At 38.5% G+C, this 14754-nt stretch overlaps 2 protein-coding genes across 2 annotated transcripts; both read left to right on the top strand.

The window, feature by feature from the left end:
- The first annotated feature begins 820 nt into the window (after positions 1 to 820).
- LOC308688413 (gamma-glutamylaminecyclotransferase C-like) lies at positions 821 to 4928 on the top strand. The gene is made up of 2 exons (XM_081361431.1): positions 821 to 926; positions 3300 to 4928. The coding sequence occupies exons 1-2, from the start codon at positions 903 to 905 to the stop codon at positions 3783 to 3785; spliced, it is 510 nt and encodes a 169-aa protein (XP_081217557.1). The 5' UTR covers positions 821 to 902; the 3' UTR covers positions 3786 to 4928.
- Positions 4929 to 7168: 2240 nt separating this feature from the next.
- On the top strand, positions 7169 to 14718 carry LOC308687677 (gamma-glutamylaminecyclotransferase C-like). Its single transcript, XM_081360384.1, has 2 exons — positions 7169 to 7297; positions 13132 to 14718. Exons 1-2 carry the CDS (start codon positions 7274 to 7276, stop codon positions 13624 to 13626), a joined length of 519 nt encoding a protein of 172 aa, XP_081216510.1. The 5' UTR covers positions 7169 to 7273; the 3' UTR covers positions 13627 to 14718.
- Positions 14719 to 14754: the final 36 nt, after the last annotated feature.

The following is a 14754-nucleotide window of genomic DNA, read 5'->3' as shown; positions in this document are numbered from 1 at the left end:
CATGTATATATTGAAGAATACGATTTATTTATTGTAAATGTATTTATTTATTATTAATTTAAAGCTTGAATATAACTAATCTCTTTCTCTCAGTACTCCAGCAGTGTGGTGATACACAGACCGACCACAAGATGGCGCTATTTCACTACTATACTAGTTAACAACACAATGTTATTGAAATAACATTCATAATAATATTATTAATAGTATGACATTTTAAACACGAGCAGTGCTAAAGATTCATTGTCATTTATTACTGTGTGTAGTTTGACAAATCTGACAACTATAAACTATAATATTGTTGCCTGTCTGTATATAAACCTTGGCAAATAAAGTTGTAAATGTGAAACATTTTATAATTTTAAATTAATAACTAGCAGTATTAGTAAATACATTTTCTTACAAAACACAATATTTGTATTGAATAATTACATATTATTATAATAGTAATTCAGTGTCAATTGAAGTGTATTAAAATATATTTAAATATTAGTAAGTTGTAATACTTTTGGTTTTAATATTGTTTAGTGTACTTAGTTTTAATATTTCGAAATGATTAATATTGTAACATTTTAATGTTAGTAGTAGTAGTACTCTATAATAATGCTCGGTTTCTTTGATCTAATGTTGATCTGATTTGTCATAGACATGAATATGGCGGACTCGTTGACATCGCAGCAATGAGGTGTCTATGAGTTTATTATGTAATTTCTACTGTTTGAAATAGAAAAAGAAAGTATCTTAAAACAAACCCCGCCCATCGCCACGTGACATGTCATTTTATCATTTTCATAATTTGGGAGGCGGAAGTAGCAAATACACTGTAGTGTAGGCTATCAACAGTTCAGTTGACAAACCTGTTTCTCCCAAGTTTGATCAAAGTCACAGTTTGACCTGTATAAATGAAAGGATTTGGATTATTGTCGGTAAGAAAGACATTTTCTTCTTGTTTAGATGTGTATATGACAGACATTTTGATTAATCGAGCAACGAATGCATATCAAAAGGATTGTTCAGTTTTCATCTAAACTGCAGTAATGTCTGATCATCTTCAGTTTTAATTGGAGATTGTGACAACTTAGCTCCCGTGCAGGATAAAAGTCCCTTTCCTTTCAAGTTTTTGTGACTGTCTGTGCGTCATCTTATTTAACATAGGCCTTTTTGCATGCTTTTATTATTCGATTAACCGTGTTTGACCTGAAAATTTGACCTTTTCTCAGAAATGACACTCTTTACTACAACCGGTCTGGTGAAATTATTTATTTGGTATGTAAACAAAATTGAAAATGGCTGTTTAAATAAGTCATCTTATTTAGTGGGAAAAAGTTATAACAATCATGAAAACGTTTACACTTTGTTACCTAATTGTTGGATTATTTCGGTACATGTGCCCCCAGGATTAAAAAACACATTTGAGATCGTTTTTAAATGATTTTAAACAAGAACATTGTTCTACATTTACATAACCAAGTTATACATTTTTAGTAATAGTGACTGTCTGTTGGAATACAAATATATTTGTAAGGAAAAGATTTAGAACGGACAAATTGAAACATTTGACATTTTCACGTAGAAAAAATAAATATATATTTATTGAAAACATCAATTTATTTAACCAGACACTTGAACAATGTGGTGGAATGTTGCCTTGAGGCAACACTCTTTTTTTTTTATGTCCTCTAAAACATTTGATGATATATAATGTAGTTCTTTAAAATACTTCTTTACTTACCAGTAAAGGTGACTCATATTTTTTGTGGGTGATTAATTGGACACAAATTAGTGAAAAATGCTAGCCTGGCTAACGTCAGACCTCTTTCTCATTGAGAAGTGGTCTGGGAACCACATGTTCATTTTCTCGTATTTGAGGCGTGGTTTACGAATGCCCAGAGCCATTTATTGGGCGATATGAATGTCTATCAAATGCCCCTGTACATAGCTCATAGCCAATCGTTTCAATTATACCAGATGACGTATGTAGAGCGACAGATATTCGACGAGGAAGAAGACGAAATTAACTTGTGTTCTAAACTTCTTAGAACACTATCTAAGGCTGCATCGAAAGGTAACTTCGTGTCTGATGCCATGCAGGATCCATAGATATTCAAACTGCTTCGGTGTGTCGCATAGACGTCGTCATCGTCTTGCTGCTCCCTCCCCGTTCTGTGATTGGTTCCCTTTTTGAGGGGAAAATCTGGTCCATGGTGTCCAGGCTGCCTAGCAGTGTGAATAAAATCGAGCTTCGCGCAAGGCAGCATGGTGAAACCCAGGCTAGAAAAATTCACTTTTCGTTGGGGAAAACATGGAGCCATGTGACCTGTCCTGAAACAAGACACAAAATGGACCTCTGTGAGTCATGTGACCACTTTTTTGCACTTTCATTGATTAGTATAGACCTTATGTAGCCCCGCCCCTTTTCAGTGCTGCACTCGTTGTCTTTTGACTTCCGGCCTGTATTTTCACAGCGATCTTGCGTATTTATTAATGACCGGCTCGTTTTAAAATCTTCTCGGTCTACTGACATTTGTTAAGACATCTGGTTTAAACATTACAATCCTCATGATAACTTTCGTTAACTTTCGTTAACTTTATATTAAGTAAATCCACTTCAAAAGCTAATTACTCCTGGACAGCAATTGCATAGAAATATACAGAGCGACCGCAAAAACGGAAGTTCAAAGACAATATTCTAAAGATGGCGGCGCCCTTGTTTCTCTGGCACATAAGGTCTATAGGTTTGACCAATAAATTGGTGTCTAATTTGATTAAAAATAAACTAAAATAGACTGTTGCCTGGAGGCAACACCGAACCAGGGTTAAAACGCATGCAGATAAAAAACTTTCATGATGATAAAGAACTGCAATATCACATGAGCGCGAGCCGCGAGCCCGATAGAAATCAAAAACAAAAAGATGTTTTGTTGTGACACAAACTGTAAAGGCTCCTCCCTCTTTTGGAAAGGGGGCGGGGAGTAGAAGCTCATTTGCATTTAAAGATACACACATGAAAACAGCTTGTTTTTGCTTCCACTCAAAAACGGGCTTTTACGTCATGGTATAATAATTTATCTTTGAACTGAAACTTTACAGACTTATGCTGGGACACCTGAGACTTATATTACATCTTGTAAAAAGGGGCATAATAGGTCCCCTTTAATTGCTAGGAATATAAAATGTCATTCAAGCTTAATTTATTTGTCTTCTCCACAGATCACTGAGTAACCAGTCCGAAAAATCAACCAAAATCATTTATAATACATGGATTTTGAAACATAATGAAGTGTCTCTTTCACCTACAGATCATTGTTAGTGTCTTTCCCGCGGTGCACATGACTGATGTCTTCGTGTACGGGACGTTAAAGGAAGGCCAGCCCAACCACTTCAGGATGAAGGATCATAACAACGGTCAGGCTGAGTTCCTGGCTCATGCTCGCACCGTGGACCGATACCCGCTCGTGATCGAAACCAAAAACAACTTCCCCTTCCTCCTGGACGTCCCCGGGACGGGTCAGCGCGTTCACGGAGAGATCTACAGAGTGGACCAGAAGATGCTGGAGTTCCTGGACGAGTTTGAAGAGTGTCCAGAGCTGTACCAGCGCAGACTCATCCGGCTGGAGGTGCAGGACGGGCCCGGGGGAGGAGAACACACACTGGAGGCTGGAAGTAGCGTCGAGGCCTTTGTGTACAGCACAGACACATATGAACCCGAGTGGCTCCAAAAACCAACATATGAGAGTTATAATGCTAAGGGTGATCACGGGCTGCTCTATCATGAAGACGGATGACCTGAGTAACTGGAGTAACATTTACCAGGGTTTTACCACACCTGCCAGTGTCACGTGCATTTCATTTACTTAATTTAATTTACCATTCAGGCATTTAACAACAAAACTGTAGTGCATTGTTTTAAAAAAAAAAAAAAATTCTGTCCTGTCATAACAGTGAGATTATTTAGCTGTTTTATTTCCTTGCATATGTGTAACCCCTCCACATGGTTTCTAATTGCCCCGCTCTGTGCGAGCCTCGAACATGGGTCTCCAGCGTGAGAGTCAGGCACTCTAACAAGGAGACTAAAGACTGCAGCCTCTAGCATCTGTCGTTAGATTACCTTTTGAGATCAGAGGAGTGAGGTTTACTCGCACAGCGTCTACTAGCTGCCTCCGTTACATATGTCCAGTGACAAATGTATGGAATCTCTGAATGGGCCATTTTATTTTATTTCCTAAAGCTTTATTTCTGCTGCTTGCAACACACACACACACAAAAAAAAATTAGGAAATATACGTTTTTGAGTGGTTTTGGTCCTCATATATTCACATTTCTCAGGGAATCTGACAGTCATAACAGAGTTTCACATGGTGACGTTGCAATCTTGTTTCCAGATATTTTAGCAAATTATTGAGGAATTACTGCATACAGATTTGGAGAGAGAGAAAAAAATACTGAAATCTATATCAACTTCTGACTGTACTGTATACAGTAATATCCGCTATGTAAAATGTTATTAGAAGATGTGATCATTTCCTTACATTTTATTTAGCACTGAAAGCCCATTTTTAATTTTTGGCACTTGGCAAGTGTTCATTTTGGACCCTTGGATGTTAATGTGGTATCAGATGGCATTATTAATTTATTGCTGTGGAATATAAATATGATAGTTGAACAGCACTGTGGTTTATATGGTTCTTCAACACTAAAATATGATCATGTTTACAGGGCAAATTGAAATATTCAAAGGATGATTCAACTGTAAAAAGAAATGAGAACAATCTTAGAAATATATATAAATTTATGGAAACTTGAATAAATACATAATGCACTACATATAATATAAAAACACTCCTTGTATATCTAGATATCAGGTGTATCTGTACATATGCTGTAGATGAGTTTTCTAAATTGCACTTTTAAAATAAAATCAGTAAATTAAAAATATTTTCATTTTTGTTGTTTTAGAAAATCAATGCAAATAACAACAAATGCAGCACATGCCATATATATACATGTATATGGATTTGTTTATTCTGAACATATTCACACACTGTCAACCATACATATCTGCCAACATAATCCATATGGGTTTTTTTAATATATATATATATATATATATATATATATATATATATATATATGCATTAAGAAAGAATTAAAATGCTTAAAAAAAGATTAAAGAAGAATTTTGGCACTCAAGCATTTAGACGAAAGGCAGCTGCTTCCTTCAGAGAAAGACTTTTCTTTTCTTGCACCGTGACAGAATAATGGCTAACGATGAGGGATTGTGGCGTTCCCAAAATACACACATATTGGCCTACAGGCTTTGATCACTATCTGTGTCTTTGGGAACTGCAAATGGTCCTTGTGGTAGAAAGAGGGGGTAGAAAAACAGTCAAGCAAATGTCTTTGTTTGTTTCAAATATCTTGGATTATTTCAATTCTACACTGATTAGAAAGCATGATTATTGCACAGGTGTGCCTTAGGCTGGCCACAATAAAAGGCCACTCAAAAATGTGCAGTTTTACTGTATTGTGTATTGTATGGGGGGGGGATACTGATATCAGTCAGTATCTGGTGTGACCACCATTTGCCTCATGCAGTGCAACACATCTCCTTTGCATAGAGTTGATCAGTCTACTTGGGAAAACAATTTCAGAGTCAGACAGAATATAATCAAATGTTTACAATATATTATGTCAGGTAAATGTATCATGCCAATTTCATAATCAGTTCAATGATAATAAATACAAAACATCAAAGGCTCTGGAAAAAAGGGAGAAGATGCAAACCTGACATTAGAAAATACATGATGCTGAGTGTTTCGCATACACTCCACATCACAGGCTAATTTGAGCTACAAATCGCCCTGAGCCTCTTGTTGCATATATAGATAGAAACTTCATTCACATGGAAACATTTGCTAACAATGGGAGTTTGCATTCAGAGTTTACAGCTTTTAGGAGCAGAATACCATTTGCATGGAAGACACGCCCTCCTCTGTGTGTGAGTTATCTCTAAACTCTTAAGAACTTTATTATCTTTTGGTTTACTTCTTTGGGAATGAGACCTTTGTAGCAGTCGCACTGAGACATTTCAAATTATACCAAACATGTATAATACTGAATGATAATTATTCGCATTAAACCATATAGATTTTTGGGTGAATATCTGGTGATCTCAGCATGAGAGAGAGAAAGAATGGGGGAAGAGGGAAAGAGAAATGAGGATGATTCTGAGGTGAGACTTGCGTCTCGAATGGTGATGAGAGTTTAAATGTTAATTTCCTTTGTTTTGAAGAATAAAGAGCAATGAGAAAAAAGAGAGAAGACGCTTCACATTCAAAATCTACAAGTCAAGTCACCTTTATTTCTATAGCTCTTTATACAATACAGATTGTTTCAAAGCAGCTTTACAGGGATAACAGGAAAATAATAATTCAGTGATGTAAACAGGGTTAAATTCTGCTGTAAAGCAGCTCTCAAAAAGAAAACAGTGTCATTGTTCATTGCTCAGGACACCGGTGACTGATGAATGCAAACTAAAAGTCCATGAAAACTAAACTAAACACACAGATCGTGACAGCACCAGAGGGTTAAATATGTCTATTTAGTTTATTTCATTAGCCTATTATTATTTAGTTTTAGTTTCAGTAGTATTTTTATTTCAAATTAAACTAAATGAAAATTAGAAATGTTGCATTCTAACTGTAAAAAATTATTTATTTATTTATTTATTTATTTATTTTTTCGGTTAAAGTTTCTTTTATTTAAATCAACTTAAATGTTTTTGAAATATTTTTAATTTTACTTAAACATAACACTGTGATTTCTGGAGTTTATCCCTCTTTTCACTGATTATTTGAAGAAAAACTTGATTTAAGAGTTGATGTCAGGCCCTGTTTTATTCCCTGTGAAGTAAACAGTTGTAGTTGATTATATTGCTTGTTAAATGAGAGTTTTGTCTGATGTCAGGACACAGAAGCACTTGTCATGTGATCTAGAGAGAGAGAGAGAGAGAGAGAGAGAGAGAGAGAGAGAGAGAGAGAGAGAGAGAGAGAGAGAGAGAATAATGTTTATTATGTCTATGTAATTTCTACGGTTTGAAATAGAAATAGAAAGTATCTTTAAACCAAACCCCGCCCATTGCCACGTGACACGTCATTTCCTCATTTTCATAATTTGGGAGGCGAAAGTAACGAATACACTGTAGGCTTTCAGCGGTTCAGTTCAGTTGACCTGTTTATCCAGTTTAATCAAAGTCACAATTTGTTCTGTATAAATGAAAGGATTTGGATTATTGTCGGTAAGAAATACATTTTTCTTCTCGTTTAGATGTGTATTGGATGTAGAGTGTTTATGAGAGACATTTTGAAAACATCGAGCAACGAATACATCATCATATCATAACGGTTGTTGTTCAGTTTTCATCTAAACTGCAGTAATGTCTGATCATCTTCAGTTTGGTTTCCGTACTACAGGATAAAAGTCCCTTTCCTTTCAAGTTTTAGTGACTGTCTGTTGCAATACAAATGTATTATATTTGTAAGGAATATATCTGCATTTTTGCATGATTTTATAATGCACTATATCAATGAGAAAAAATATATATTTGTGGTGTTTTTCCTGCTTCAAATTGGACGCTAAACAATATCAATAAACATTTTAATTAATTTAAAAATCATTTAATTTTTAAAAGTTTGTTGCCTCAAGTCAACATTGTACCACAACAGACGAATTGAAACATTTTACATTTTCAGGTAGAAAAAAAGAAATATATTTATTGAAAACGTCAATTTATTTAACCAGACACTTGAACAAACACATTTATCCAGTTTTTAATGTATTACATATTTCATTCATATCTAATAAAAAGTAACATTTCATTTCCAACTGTTGCTCTTAGGCAACATTGTACAACAGTGGAACACACTGCAGGATTCACTATGTCACTATGACCTCATCTTCCTCATCAACTGGCAGTTGTTTTATACCTTTTTTAGCTATCATAATATGTGCAGATATAGTATGTAAGTATCTATTCTTATAAGTGTATTACAAAATCATGCAAAAATGCAGATATATTTATATAATTTAACTATTTTCCATACAAATATAATATAGCCTATTTGTGTCCAACCTATACGCCTGGTATGGCCTTAAGTGATTCCATTGTGGTACAATGTTGCCTTGAGGCAACACACAGTTTTGTCCTCTAAAACATTTGATGATATATAATGTAAAGTTCTTGAAAATACTTTTTTACTTACCAGTGAAGGTGACTCATATTTTTTTGTGAGTGATTAACCGGATGCAAATTAGTGAAAAATGCACTTTTCATTGTAGATAACAATGGAGCCATGTGACCTGTGCTGAAACAAGACACAAAATGGACCTCTGTGGGTCATGTGACCACTTTATTGCACTTTATTAGTATTTGAGTAATTTTCCCCTGGGAAGGGTTAGATTAAGGGTTAAGAGATAGGTTTGACCAATAAATGTGTGTTTCATTTTATTAAAAATAAACTAAAATAGACTGTTGCCTGGAGGCAACACCGTACCATACAGGGTTAAAGCGCATGTACAGGGTGGGCCATTTATATGGATACACCGTAATAACATGGGAATGGTTGGTGATATTAAAGTCCTGTTTGTGGCACATTAGTATATGTCATGGTCACCACCCATCTTGAGGAGTTTGCCCCCTCACATTTACTAATGTGCCACAAACAGGACTTTAATATCACCAACCATTCCCATGTTATTACGGTGTATCCATATAAATGGCCCACCCTGTAGATAAAAAACTTTCAATATGATAAAGAACTGCAATATCACGTGAGCCCGATAGAAATCAAAAACAAAAAGATGTTTTGTTGTTTTTTGGTGTTTGAGGCAGGAGCTGTAAAGGCTCCGCCCTCTCCTGGAAAGGGGGCGGAGCAGCAGCTCATTTGCATTTAAAGATACACACATGAAACAGCTTGTTTTTACTTCCACTCAAAATGGGCTTTTATATCATGGTATAATAATTTATCTGATTTGAACTGAAACTTCACAGACATATGCTGGGGACACCGGAGACGTGTATTACATCTTGTAAAAAGGGGCATAATAGGTCCCCTTTAATTGCTAGGAATATAAAATGTCATTCAAGTTAAATGTATTTGTCTTGTCCACAGATCAGTGAGTAACCAGTCTGAAAAACCAACCAAAATAATTTAAAATACATTTATATTATATAGGCGGCTGCATATATGGAAAAAAAAACACCTAACCCTAAAAAAATTCTAACAAAAGGTTTCTCAGCTGTTTTTTGTAGTATTAGGTGTCCTTAAAACATAGTAAAAGTTTACCTAAGTTTGACCACTAGAAAGGTGTAATTTTCAAGATGGCGTCCAAGATGGGCAGGAAGCCCTTAAAATGTCCTAACTCCTTCATTATTTGACCTAGTCAAGTAATCTTGGTGCCTAACTCCATGTTTTCTGGGTCTATGAATTCATTGGACTTGTCTAAATTGCACTGACATGATTACATACTAATGGAATACATGATATTGTGAGATTACTGTAAGGTTTTATCTTTGTTTGGGGTGAACCAGAGATGTAAACGATTTAGCCTATGTCATGTAACTCCTACTCAGTACGTGTTTTTGGACACATTTTTTGCTAAAACACAGACTTGACATTCAATGTAAAAGTTACTGCACCCAAAAGTAACTTAAATTGGAGTTGTATAACTTTGATCATAAACAACTCTGAATTAGCCCGAACAGAGGCCTGTCTGTGAACCCTCTAAAATGGTCACTCATTTCAATTTGAATAAGGTAATACATGTGATGCATCCTCTATAGATGTTTTTGAGTATAAAGGTGGCATTATACTAAACCTCAGTTTTAGTAAAATTCAGGTAAACCTTCAGACTTAAACCGCGGTTTCTTCAGCCGCTACTTGCTCGTCCAAAAGAAGGATGGGGTCTGCGCCCCATTTTGGACCTGCGTCGTCTGAATTTTCCCTTTACAAAGGGAAGTTCAAGATGCTGACGTTGAAAATTATCCTGACGCAGATTGGAACAGGGGACTGGTTTGTCACCGTGGACCTGAAGGACGCCCATTACCACATCCAGGTCATTCCAAGGCACAGGACGTTCCTCCGGTTCGCCTTTGAGGGAAAGACGTATCAGTATCGGGTCCTTCCATTTGGTCTAGCTCTGGCTTCTCCAAGTGCATGGATGCAGCTCTGGCCCCCTTGAATCTCCAGGGCATCCGTGTGCTAAATTATCTAGACGACTGGCTCATTCTGGCTCATTCCAGAGAGTTGGTGTGTCGTCACAGGGACGTCCTTCTCCACCACCTCCGGTCTCTTGGTCTCAGCTTGAATGCTCAGAAGAGTGTCTTAACTCCTTCTCAGCAGACCACTTTCCTGGGTGTCTAACTCGATTCTCTCTCGATGCAGGCCCGTCTGGCCCATGGTCGAGTTTCCAGTCTCCGTGCGTGCTTGGCCTGCCTTCCGCCTGCTGAGAGTGTTGCGCAGTTGACTTTGCGCTCTTAAGAGGTGGAAAGACTCCCCCTTTTTACTTCAGGGGGTCAAGATGGGTGTAGTTTGCCGTCGCCAGGTTGTCATGACGGACACCTCTTTGACTGGTTGGGGTGCGGTCTTTGAGGGCAGACCGGCGTGCGGTGTTTGGACAGGCGAGCTTCTCTCGTGACACATAAATTGCCTCAAGTTGCAAGCCGTCTCTCTGGCCCTGGATCATTTTCTCCCAGCCCTGATGGGCCGTCATGTCATTGTCAGGATGGACAACATGGCAGTGGTGTCCCATGTAAATCGCCAGGGAGGCTCACGGTCGCGCACCCTCTACAGGCATGCGCACCGCCTCCTCTGGGCTCAAGACAGGTTTCTTTCGCTGAGAGCAGTTCACGTTCCAGGGGACCTGAACATCGCAGCAGACTTTCTGTCGAGACAGAAGCTCAAGTCGGGGGGATGGATGTTGCACTGCCAAACAGTGGCTCAAATTTGGAGCATGTTCGGCCAGGCGGAGGTGGACCGCTTTGCGTCGCAGAGCTCGACACAGTGCCCCCTGTGGTTTTCCCTGTCTCATCCGACGCCTCTGGGGATAGATGGCCGGAGTTGAGACTGTATGCATTCCCTCCACCGGTCAAGCTAATCCCTGCAGTCCTGTGCAGAGTGTGAAATCCGCCTCCTTCTGGTAGCCCCATTCTGGCCATCCCAGACGTGGTTCTCGGAACTGAGCTCCCTGGTGGAGGGGTACCCGTGGCAGATTCCTTTCAGGAGAGATCTGCTCTCTCAGCTCCAGGGCAGGATTTGGCATTCTCGACCCGAGATATGGAGGCTGTGGGTGTGGCCGATAAGAGGCAATCGCTAGCGACAATGGTGTCTGGTCTTCCCGCTGATGTTCGGGAGACCATTGACAACGCTCGTGCGCCTTCTACTAGACGGCTGTATTACTCTAAGTGGAAGGTTTTTGAGCCTTGGTGTTTGGCTCATGCAGTGGACCCAGTCAGCTGCCCGGTTGGTTCAGTGCTGGAATTCCTGCAGGATAAATTTGTGGCTGGAGCAGCTGCTACCACCTTGAGAGATTATGTTGCGGCTTTCGCTGTGGCGCATGTCGTCTCAGTTTTTTGTATGCTTTGGGGCTGGCCGCCAAGGGCTTGCCACCTCTAAGCACAGAATCTCTCACTGGGTGACGCAATTTCCCTGGCTTATGAGGTGCAGAAGCTTCCTTCACCTCTGGTCATTAAAGCTCGCTCTACTAGGAGTATCGCGTCCTCCCAGGCTCTTTTCAAGGGAGTTCCTTTAGAGCAGAGTTCTTAAATCCTGCTTCTGGAGGGCCACTGTCCTGCAGAGTTTAGTTCTCAACGGGTCGGGTCGGCCCGACAAACCCGACGGGACCCGCGGGTTCAGGCCAGGTTCGGGTCGAAAATATAATCAAATGACTTGAGTCGGGTCGGACCTTGGGCTTAAAAAAAAAACAAAAAAAAAAACATTTATTTATCATCGCTGCTGTTCACCGTAAAGAAAGTCTGGCTGCTGCGTGCAACGTGCATCATGGAGATGATAATACATGTATGAGCTGATTAAGGTGTGTTTGATTAGGGTTGGAACTAAACTTTGCAGGACAGTGGCCCTCCAGGAGCAGGATTGAAGACCTCTGCTTAAGAGGATATTTGTGTAGAGGCAGGTTGGTCCTCTCCGCACAATTTTATTAGGTTTTACAACTTGGATTTAAATGCGGCCCCTGGTTCCCGGGTTCTTTCTGTATGAACTGGTCGCCTAGGTCCTAGAGTCTGGTCTGGCAAAAAATAAATTAATAAATAAATAAAAATAATAGGAAAGTTCCTTATTGGGCCAGATCCGGCAGCACTTAGCTTGGCGTGTGTGGTATATCGTTCCCATTGCGTCAACGCTACGCAGCGTCGAGTGAACCTATGAAAGAGAACGTCTCGGAGATAACAAAGGAGCTTCTTCTTCATCGGTGGAAAATCTGAGGAGCTGATGGCGCATTCACTGTATAAGAGTGAGTGACATAGCCCCGCTGAGGAGGCGCCCGCGCCATCTGCCAATGAATTGGTGTGATTCTATACGAGTTCAGACAATCAGTACATGCCTTCATGTGGCAGCCCTGTTTTGACTAATTTTACAGTACCACACATGTTCAAATTAATGTATTATTTATTGGAACCAAAAGAATGGTTATGAACCAGGCAAACCGATATGAGAAAGGAGAAATATGCAATTAAGGGAAATTGTACTTATTTTTCACATAAATATGCTTGTAACCAATTGCTTTAATATATAATTGTACTTGTAATCACTTATCCATCATGCAGATATGTTAATTAGAATATTACATGGCCCAAACATGTATCAGGCACCAGTATTCCTGGTCTAGGAGGAATACAAAGCAGTAATGGTCATTTTAAGGACCTGACGGCCGCCATTTTGAAAATAGTGCCTTTCTTGGAGTCAAACTTTGGTAAACTTTTAGTATGTTTTTTAGTACATCTGATACTACTGTAAACCACTGAGAAACCTTTTGTTATAATTTTTTTGGGGTCAAGCCATATTTGCAGCAGACTAATGTAGATTTTGAATCATAATGAAGTGTCTCTTTCACCCACAGATCATTTTTAGTGTCTTTCCCGCGGTGCACGTGACTAAAGTCTTCGTGTACGGGACGCTAAAGAGAGGCCAGCCCAACTACTTCAGGATGAAGAATCATAACAACGGTCAGGCCGAGTTCCTGGCTCACGCTCGCACCGTGGACCGATATCCGCTCGTGATCGCAACCAAACACAACATCCCCTTCCTCCTGAACGTCCCCGGGATGGGTCAGCGCGTTCACGGAGAGATCTACAGGGTGGACCAGAAGATGCTGGAGTTCCTGGACGAGTTTGAAGAGTGTCCAGAGCTGTACCAGCGCAGACTCATCCGGCTGGAGGTGCAGGACGGGCCCGGGGGAGGAGAACACACACTGGAGTCTGGAAGCAGCATCAAGGCCTTTGTGTACAGCACAGACACATATGAACCCGAGTGGCTCCAAAAACCAACATATGAGAATTATAATGCTTACGGTGATCACGGGCTGCTCTATCATGAAGACGGATACCCTGAGTAACTGGAGTAACATTTACCAGGGTTTTACCACACCTGCCAGTGTCACGTGCATTTCATTTACCATTCAAGCATTTTACAACAGAGAGAGCGTGTAGAGCATTGTTTATTTAAATATATTTTTTGACAGTGAGATTATTCAGCTGTTTTAGCAAAAAAAAAAAAAAAAGTTTTTAAATGTTTAAAATGTATTATGAAAGAGTATTAGTTTTTGAGTGGTTTTGGTCCTCATATATTCACATTTCTCCAGTCGTAACGAGAGTTTCACATGGTGACGTTTTAATTTTGCTTCCAGATATTTTAGCAAATTATGATGAATTACCGCATACAGATTTGGAGAGAGAAAATCTATATCAACTTCTGACGGTACTGTATATTATCAGCTATGTAAAATGTTATTAGAAGATGTGATCATTTCTGTAGACATTGTCATTTAAATCAGTGTGCTTTACGTTTACACTTAAAACCATCACTGGCAGTATCTGATAAGTTAATTTAGCACTGAAAGCACATGTTTAATTTTTGTGTGTTCATTTTGGCCCCTGGGTGTTATCAGATCATGGCAGTATTACTTTAATGCTGTGGAATATAAATACGATAGTTGAACAGCACTGTGGTTTATATGGGACTTTATTGCCATGTTTACAGGGCAAATTAAAATATTCAAAGGATGATTCAATTGTAAAAAGAAATGGGAACAATCTTAGAAATATATATAAAATTATGGAATCTTGAATAAATTGTTAATTCAACATGTTTTCTAAATTGCACTTTAAAAATAAAATGATTAGATTCTAAATGTTTTCATTTTTGTTGTTTTAGAAAATCAGTGTAAATGACAACAAATGAAGCACATGCCATATATATATATGGATTTGTTTATTCTGAACATATTCACGCACTGTCAACCATATATCTGACAACATAATCCATATTGGGTTTAATTTGACGTATTTTGTATTGTTTTACTCATCTATTTTGTTTTATCCATTTTATTTTTTGTAGCACTTTTCTGTAAATGATATATTTTTTGTACAATGTTTCTGTAATAAAGTATTTTATTAAAAGTATTTATTATGTCTATGAGCACAACCACACTGCGCGTTCTTCTCTGCTTTAAACAGTGCTCCTG

Source organism: Scardinius erythrophthalmus (genome assembly GCF_964197995.2).
Source record: "Scardinius erythrophthalmus genome assembly, chromosome: 3".
Lineage (NCBI taxonomy): Eukaryota > Metazoa > Chordata > Actinopteri > Cypriniformes > Leuciscidae > Scardinius > Scardinius erythrophthalmus.
Note: the sequence above shows the minus strand (reverse complement) of the source record. Positions and strands in the feature narration are given on the sequence as shown.

Coding starts and splice junctions, on each gene's coding strand:
- LOC308688413 (XM_081361431.1), top strand. CDS start 903: ATGAAAGGATTTGGATTATTGTCG. Junction 927..3,299: donor AAGGATTTGGATTATTGTCG/GTAAGAAAGACA, acceptor TTTCACCTACAG/ATCATTGTTAGTGTCTTTCC.
- LOC308687677 (XM_081360384.1), top strand. CDS start 7,274: ATGAAAGGATTTGGATTATTGTCG. Junction 7,298..13,131: donor AAGGATTTGGATTATTGTCG/GTAAGAAATACA, acceptor TTTCACCCACAG/ATCATTTTTAGTGTCTTTCC.